General features: G+C 43.3%; 1 protein-coding gene across 1 annotated transcript; it reads right to left on the bottom strand.

Moving 5' to 3' along the window:
- Nucleotides 1-2,336: 2,336 nt before the first annotated feature.
- On the bottom strand, nt 2,337-6,790 carry LOC131021204 (uncharacterized). The gene is made up of 4 exons (XM_057950304.1): nt 5,668-6,790; nt 3,606-3,767; nt 3,091-3,473; nt 2,337-2,993 (listed from the first exon to the last, which is right to left on the bottom strand). The coding sequence occupies exons 3-4, from the start codon at nt 3,463-3,465 to the stop codon at nt 2,676-2,678; spliced, it is 693 nt and encodes a 230-aa protein (XP_057806287.1). The 5' UTR covers nt 3,466-3,473; nt 3,606-3,767; nt 5,668-6,790; the 3' UTR covers nt 2,337-2,675.
- Between the last annotated feature and the right edge of the window lie 2,513 nt (nt 6,791-9,303).

The raw sequence follows: 9,303 nt of genomic DNA, 5'->3' as shown, positions 1-9,303 counted from the left end.
TCGAAGCAACAATAATCTATGCAAAGGAAATAAACTAGCATTCAATCCTATAGAAAACATTAACTGAGTTCTTACAACGAGTACGATCCAAAACTTCAATCCAATGTAATGAAAACTAACATGATCTTCAATCCACAAAGCCAAAAGATGTTTGTTGATGTTTTAACTACTCTAAAACTAAGGGAAATCAAGTGAAAATCGCCTAGGAGGCTGCTGGGGTCGAGAGTGGGGTGAAAAACCCTAAAAATCGACATTTAAATGGAAAAAACGCGCCCAGGGACGGCGGCGCCGTGTATGCCTTTCGCAGACTGCAATGCGCAGCGTTTTTGTTTTGGTCCGTTCTCCCTCGTTTCAAGTCGGATTTTGGATCTGTTTTCGCCTACGAACTCGTATCGAGACGAACTTCGATTCTTCTTCAGACCAATCAACTAAATTCTGACTTCAGTTTTGTCCACATATCAATCAATTTGAGCATAAAATCCTGAGACAACAAAATTAGCACAAAAGCTCAAATCAATCAACTCTTGAGTGAAAGAGACCAAAATAAAAGTCAATATAAGACGTAAACACCCACAAATTCATCACAAAATAGGGCTAAACAAAAACTAAAGAGTTACAATTGAGCTTTGAGGAGTTCACCCTGAGCCAAGTTCCACGAGGGGACAATAGCCATGCCGACGCATTAGCCAACTTGGGGTCATCCATCCAGACCACGCAACCAAAGGTCATTCAGATAACCTGCCTCCAATAGCCAGCGACTCAAAAGGATAAGGAGGAACAAGTCCATGAAGTGTCAGCCGAACCAACCTGGATGACCCCCATAACGGATTACTTAGCACAAGACACACTCCTAGATGACAGAAATGAAGCCCGCCGACTCAAAGCCCAAGCAACCCGATTTTCCATTATTCGAGGTAAATTGTATAAGCGCTCTTACAATGGTCCATACTTGAGATGTCTTAACCTTGCAGAGGCAAGATATGTCCTTTCCGAGCTACATGAGGGGGAATGCAGCAACCATTCGGGTGGAAGAAGCCTCGCCCATCGAGCCCTGACTAGTGGGTATTACTGGCCCACCATGAAAGCCGATTCAGCAGACTATGTCAAGAGATGCGATAAGTGCCAACGATTTGCCCAAGTCTCCCACTTACCCCCAGAGCCACTAAAAGCTATCACTTCTCCATGGCCCTTCATGAAATGAGGGATGTACATCGTAGGCAAACTACCTGTTGCCCCTGGGCAAAAAGTCTACATGTTAGCTGTGACGGACTACTTCACCAAGTGGATCGAGGCAGATTCTTTTCACCAGGTTAGGGATAAAGAGGTAAAAGGTTTTATCTGGAAGAATGTTATATGCAGGTATGGGGTGCCCAAGGAGATCGTCACGGACAACGGGTCCCAATTTATAAGCGCAGACTTTCAAGATTTTTGCAGGTTTTGGAACATCAAGCTAAGCTTCTCAACGCCAAGATACCCCCAAGCCAACGGGCAAGCTGAATCATCCAACAAGACCATCATGAACACACTCAAGAAACGATTGTAGAAGGCGAAGGGAAAATGGGCGGATGAACTACCCGGCGTCCTATGGTCTTACCGGACAACCACAAGAACTTCGACGGGAGAAACCCCCTTCTCCCTCGCTTATGGAATGGAAGCAGTCATCCCCACAGAGATCGAAGTGCATACCGCTAGGTATGAGTTTACCACAGACCACGACAACCATGAAGCCATGTGCCATGAGCTCGACCTGCTCGACGAGAAGAGGAATAAGGCAAACATAAGAATAGCCTCATATCAACAAACTATTGCTCGACACTACAACAAGAACACTCGCACACGAACCTTCAAACCGGGCGATTGGGTACTTCGCAAGGTATTCCAGAATACCAAGGAGGCAGGGGCTGGCAAGCTAGCCCCGAATTGGGAAGGACCCTACTTGGTCACCAAGGTGATCGGACATGGAGCCTATAGGCTACAAGCATCAGACGGGCATGAAATCAACAACAGTTGGAACTCCCTACATCTCAAGCAGTACCACGCTTGACCCTAAACTCTACGAATTTCACTTTATTTCAATAAGGTCTTTCGAGACCCATATCATCTACTACAGTTACTGACCTTTCTATGTAGGTCAGATCTACATTCGGGCTTGATCCATCTTAAGGGTATGTAGGCAGCTCTAAGGAGCGCAACCCCCCCACCCCTTCAACCAATCATTTCTCACTTAACCAAGGAAAGAGTTTGAGCACACATCACGTGGGTTTCAACCCTTAGGAAATCTTAGATCACATATCTAGTGAACCTTACGCCAAACCAGTGAAAGTATGATCTTTCAATTCATAAAATTCAGACATATATCGGATAAAGCATCAAAGAGTGAACCCCCTGATCGGGCCGGATATACCGGAAAATGATATATCCTACAAATACCAAGTCCAAGTCTAGCCAAAAGAGACTAGACTCAAACTAGGGGAGAAAAGTAGATAATGTCAAGATCGAAGATCCTAATTACTATTACATAACCGAATAGAAAGTGTTTGAAGAAGTTTCAACTACAAATAAGTCTAGTCATCACCCCCGTCGCCCTCGCCGTCAGTAGGGGCATCAACCACTCCCACTCATTCAGCCCTGTCACGTAGCACATCCTCCATCTCACGTATGCCCTTCTCTACGTCCTAAGAACCCGCCTTCCCTTCCTTGAACTCCTTCATCATCTCACCACGGGTAAGAACGACCGTCTCAAGATGGCTAAACCGAAGCTCCTCCTCTCGGACATTCAAAGTCGCCTCCAATTGCCCTATCTGAGACTGGAGGGTAGAAATCAGGAGACTCTTCAAGGATAGCTCATCCCTCAGCTCCTTCTCTGCCGTTTCATAACGACCCTTCACTTCCTCGAGTTCCTTCCGAAGGGCGTCTTGCTTTCTCAGAGCCACCTTGAGCTGGTCAGCCATCTCTACCAGCTGTTCCTTCATGAACAGAGTATACTGATAGCCCTACATCAAACAAGCAACAAAAGAGTTCGATTATACCAAATATGAATCGTACAAAGATAGTTATAAATATGCATATGAAAGTCAACCCTAACCATACCTGAAACGCAAGACGGGCGGAAGTGCTGACAGAATCAACCACTCCAACCTTCAACATCCTAGTGCGGTCGTCCTCTAGCAACAGACGCTCAAAATGATCCGCACACGAATCATAGTCGATTCGGGCTAAAGTCCCACTAGGAAGTGTGAGATGGATAGAGCCATCGGAGTAGTCCGGGACCTCAGAAGGCGCTGCTTTCTTCTTCCTCTTTGACCGCCCTGACGGTTCGACCACTTGGACATCGGACTCACTAACGGGCTCACTACCCGAACCACCCTTCTTGCCCCTGCCGGATGCTTTCTTCTTCTCCCGCAGCTTCAAATAAGTTTCATAACTATCCTTTTCCGGAAGAAGATTCATCTTGGGGTGCGACATCACGTAGTCTGCATAAGCCCGTTCATCCAAAGTCAAGTCGTGTAGAGTCGGGTGAAAATTGCCACTATGCCCTAAAATCTCCAAGGCCCAAATAGACAAGATAAGCTCGGAGTGAGCACTAGTTGAAGGAAAAACAATACCTTCTGGACCAGGAGGGATGGAACTCCACAAAGTGGTCTGTCTTAAACTCTCTTCTCCCAAGATAACACTTCAATGCCTCTTGTCGCTAGGAAATGTGGTGAAACGTGCTCTTCTCCTCTCCAAATTTCTATTACTTACCGGCCAAGGAACGTTGAGACGTCCTACAAAACAAACCAACAAAGAAAAAATGTCAAGTTAGAAGAAATTTAAACCATAATGACCCGATCAACCCAAAAATACTCACGGGCATTACACCAAGCTGATGGAATATCATAGCCCGTCAGGTCGCCAAGGGCATCATAGTTCATAAAAAAATATTTTTGTTTCCAGGCCAAACCAGAATTCGTAACACCACAAACCAATTCGGGAAGCTTTTTTCCCCGTGATAACTGGTATCGCCCTCTCTCCATGTTATTTTCTTGAACCGTGTAAGTAGTCAACACATCTTCAAGATCGACCTCGAAGCCCTTCAGCTCTCCAAAAGCTTGCATGCCCATCAACACTCGCCAGACATTAGGCATGAGTTGACCCGGCGAGATATGATGATAATGCAAGAAATCTAGGACCAAGCGGGGAAGAGGAAGTCGTAGACCCTCTTTGAAGGTCTTCTCATACATATACACCCAACCCACGATACTATGATCCGCCCTAAGAGCCGTACCAGGTGCGTGAAGGCTAACCCATTTAGGTATGTTGTATAATATTCGAAGGTTATACATTTGATTTATGTTGGTGAATTTTGAGGGATGGTTCTTACCCAACAAAAATGTCTCATTAACCTTAACCCCGTAAAGTCCGTCAGCACTATTAATCCCTAAACCCATCTCTTGAGATGAATCACCCGATTCACCTCGCCAAGCCCCGATCTCCACTCCAGTAGGAATGTCTAACACGTTATCCTCATCCTCATCAACCGAATGTCGAGTCCTACTTGACGACCCGATTGATCCTTCTCGTGCACGTGACATAATAATCAAAGCCCCTAAAGTAGCAAGGATGAAGGCCATGTGAGCATAAGGACCGCCCCAACCCAATCAAGTAGCGTCAAGAATAATAAGAATGCATTCGTATAAAGGCGATTCACTCAAATAAACAGGTACGACTCCATTGCCCAAACATCATTTTTAATTTTATAAGAGCATGCTTGACCTTTACACTACAATGAATATTGTGATATTATTGACCGTGTCGCCCCAATGAGGTTTAGGTTCTACTTTTCATATTTGAAAGACGTCAACAAAATCACCCCCATCGGGGCTTATCGTTTGTTATCATACATTTAAAGTGTTGGCTACGTTATCACTTTGCCCTTATTTTAGTTTCTATATGTTAAGCATGTAGATCACATTGCCCCTATTGACCCCATGGGGCTAAGTCCTAATTTATTACAAATAAGGGTATCGCCCCCATCGCCCTGTTGGGCCTGATTCCTAAGTTTTTATGTGAAAATTATTGTCCCTATTGATCCAATGGGGCCAAATTTCAATTGGTTACACATAAGGGTATAGCCATCATCGCCCTGTTGGGCCCAATTCCTAATTTTTTATGTGAAAATTATTGTCCCTATTGATCCAATGGGGCCAAATTTCAATTTATTACACATAAGGATTATCACCCCTATCACCCCGTTGGGCACAAGTCATAAATTTTCACACATAACGGTTATTACCCGTATCACCCCAATAGACCCAAATCCTAAGCTTTCATAAACAAGGGTCATTACCCCTATCACCCTATTAGAATCAAGTTATAAATGGTCATAAGCAAGAGCTATTGCCCTTATCGCCCCGATGGGCCCAAGTCTAAAATCCTCATGCATAAGATTATCGCCCCCATCGCCCCTATTGGGCTCCATAGTTCAAACACTTAGATAAATTTAGCATGCTTCAACAAACAGTAAATATACAAATATTTACAACAAGTTTGAATCAAAATCAGATACGACAAACGAAGAATCGACTAAAGCTCAAAGCAAAATACGACAAAAATTCTAGCTAACATGCTTGGGATCTCAAAAGAAATTCATCAAGAACATTCAAAGATAGTGAGGAGTAAACCAACCTCTCTCTATCTCCTCCAAAATTCCTCTCTCTAGAGCTCACTCTTCCACTTCAAGCTCCTAAAACAATCCAAGTGCCAAAATATTTGTGTGGGAAAAATGGGGAACATGCCTCCTTTACTTATACAAACAATTTTGTACTTCAAATTTTTTCTAATTCACAGCTATTTATTTAGTCAATTCGAAGTCCAACTCAACTACCCTAATTCTACAACTTATTTTCATGAGGCTCTGTAAGAGCTCTAATGCCCATGTCGCCCAGTGGACCACTTGATGTCTATTTTCAACACATTGATTGAGATTTGAAGTGTTGGAAAATGAGCCCTTTTCACATCATAAAGTAGCAATGCAGCAAGACCACATCAACCCCTACACCCTTGACTACCTAAAAGTAAAAAAAAATGCAGTAAAGGTACATCACCCTTTACACCCTTGACAACCTTGCTCATAGCCAATTGAATTTACACTTCATCAACCAAGGCAAAATATTGCCCTTAACAACCATATTGCCCTTAACAACCCCATCAACCTGCATGCGTCGAGATCCCCACTATCAAGCGTTGACCCTAACAATCCATACATCTCAACCCATAAGTCCAGCAAAACACAACCTTCTTTTTTCGTTCATTCTGAAATTTAATAGAAAACAAGGAACGACATCATGAATACTATCCTCAAAACATTCATACAAAATCTTATTCCAGATATTTTACATTCTCCTTCGAATTTCAAAAAAAAAAAAGAGACAGAAGAGGATCCAGCCGAGTCCCGACTTTATAACTGTCGCCGTCATCTCCAAAAGCCGGCGAGCCTACGCCGGCGCTGCCCACACCAGCGCCACTTTTCTCTCTCGACCAGTTGGACCGCGCAAAAACCACCTGAGAATCGCCGGGAAAGGACCAGCTGCCCCTCACATCTCCGGTCAAATTCATCAGATCCACAACAAAAAATGAAAATAAAAGAAAAGAAGAAGAGAAGAATTTGAAAAAGGGATCGGAGAGCTCTTGGAATACACGCACAATTTGTAAAAAAGCTCATTTCTTCTCTCTCGGGGCCTCGATCGTCGCTTCTCCCTGATATCCGACGGAAATCGCTGTGTTCGATCTTCGAGTCGGCCTCGAATCTTCGGCCTCGAATCTTCGGCCAGATCCAGCAGATAAGGGACGCCCGCCAATTTCTCCGGTCACCATCCCTTTCTCTCGAAACTACCATGGCTCGCCGCCGCCCCTGAAGACAACAACATTTCAAGGCGCTTCCTCCCCTTCTCATCCCGTCGAAGTCATACGAAAACGGCCTGATGAGCGCTGTAAAAAAGCTCCGCTGACAACCACCGCCTCTGCGAACCGCCGCGCCGCCTCGTCGTGCGCCGAACTCCGCCGCTGTCGAAACATCCACAGCGGCAATAGCAGTCGCCTCTCATAAGCCTAAAAGCGGCGCCCCCTTCATTTGTGACTAGTGAAACCCTAAAATCCAAAAGGGGCATGATTTTTTGGGCTTGTGAAGAGTTGACCACACAATTGGGCCATTAATTCCAGGCCCACGAAAATAGGCAGCCAACTTAAATAGGTCACGAGCCATTAAAAATTCTAGCCCAAAATTAATATGCACAGTTGCATATAATTACAAAGCTAACATACTACAGGTCGAGAAATACATGCGGACCACTTATTATACCCGAAATCAATATATTATCGCAAATTTATAAATTCGGGAAAATCTCCACTTGAGAATTTACAGATCAACCCGACAACGAATCAAGCCATTCAATAGTTTTACTCTCTAGTTGAGAACAATTCTAACTAGAGAGTGGGGGACAAACTGTAGTGGACAAATTTCGTATAGCCCATTCGAATAAATATTCGCGGCCCGAAATGTCAAGCCCAATCTAAAACTGAATTAATTTCAATTAATTCAGCTCATACTATAGGTCATTAAGGCCCAACGACCCAAACCCTAGAAGGGCAGCGACTTTGAGAGAAAGAAAGGAACGAGGTCAGGGATACGATCCCCCAAATATCGGAACGACCAGGGTTTAAGGGGACGTGCCAGCAAAACCCTAGCCGTCAGGCCATCGCGGTATAAATAATAACTTACTAGGTCATTCGACCTACACAATCATTCGGACTCCAACACATTCTCTCGCTCTTCTCTCCCCTCACGCACTATTCTGCCTCCATGCTCTCAGCCTTAGGTTTTCCGGTGATCAGATCAACCGAGATGACCCAACGACCCTCGCTCATTGCTCGATCGCCTCCAACTCCGTCGACCAGATCGACCCGATTTAATCTTTCATTTACTTTCAATTGCTTTCAATACAATTTTTATTAATATTGTTTACTGACTTGAGCGTCGGAGGCCCTTCCATCGACACCCCCATCGGTGCTCCAAGAAGGGCTCTAACGTTGTTCGTGTTTCAGGTTGCTAGTGCCCATCGTACCGGACGACCCCGACGTCCTTATCTGTAATTGTTGGATCCATCCCCAACAAAAATGGCACCCAGATCTTCACCTCCCATGAATCCAAGGAAATCAGTGATTGGGGAAACAAATTTGACAATGCAGATGTTGAATCGAACATTTTCTTTATCTTCTTGTCATAATAGAGAGCTTCCACTCCTCAATTACTATGAATAATATCACTTAGTCCTATTGATAGTGGCTCATTAATGTTCGACATGATTGTTAAGAAGAATAATGATTAAAAAATAAAAGTGACAAAAAGTGATGGAGTCCATAAATTTTTGTGAGAGAAGGTGATTTCCTTTTTTGGAATATGTCATTATCAATGGGACAGACGAAAAAGAAAAATGAGTCATTATCAATGGGATACAGGGAGCAAAATAGAAATCGTAATTAATATATATATATATATATATATATATATATATATATATATATATGTATATATATATGTTGGAACCTAATGAAATATCCTAGCCCTAGTTTTGATGATACCAAAACTCGTAGTTTTTCTTTGTAATAGACTAGAACCTTTCGAACTCAATTGTTAGAGTTCATGTTTTCTAGTTAGACTAAAGTTCTGAAGAAGAAGACCAGAGGACTGAAGACTGAAGATCACTCGACTGAAGACAACATGTGAAAAGACCAAAGTCAATACTGATGTATTAAATGGACGAAGATCTCACTGAAGAATCAGTTACGACTTATTGATTAATGATGGCCACGTAGAATTAGCGGACTGATACATAAGTCAAGTATTAGTTTACATTCTTCCTTGGACTGAAGCTTTTAAGTTAAAAGGAAGCCACGTACTCTCGAAGTACAGTCGCATTAAATGCAGAAATATTGAAGATCGTACTTTTCTGCAGAGCATTCATTTTTTGTGCTAACTTTTCAGAGCCACCATGCTCCTGCAACCTAGAGACGTCGTTCCTCACCAAATCAGGAACCTCGAAGATTGAAGCCTCAGCCAAATTCAAATCTCTCTCACAACGATTGAATTCTTGAATACCATCTTGCCAAAGGATCTATTTAAGACTTCACATATAATTAAATAGAACTCGAGGAACATCTGCAATCTTCACCGATTCAAACGATCAAGCTAAACCTCTGCCAAAATCACAACTCAGCCATTTCACTGCCCTTAAAGTTTGAATCGAAGAAGAGAATACTCAAAGC

This window comes from Salvia miltiorrhiza, chromosome 4 (assembly GCF_028751815.1).
Source record: "Salvia miltiorrhiza cultivar Shanhuang (shh) chromosome 4, IMPLAD_Smil_shh, whole genome shotgun sequence".
Classification (NCBI taxonomy): domain Eukaryota; kingdom Viridiplantae; phylum Streptophyta; class Magnoliopsida; order Lamiales; family Lamiaceae; genus Salvia; species Salvia miltiorrhiza.
This window is presented reverse-complemented; position numbering and strand designations above follow the sequence as displayed.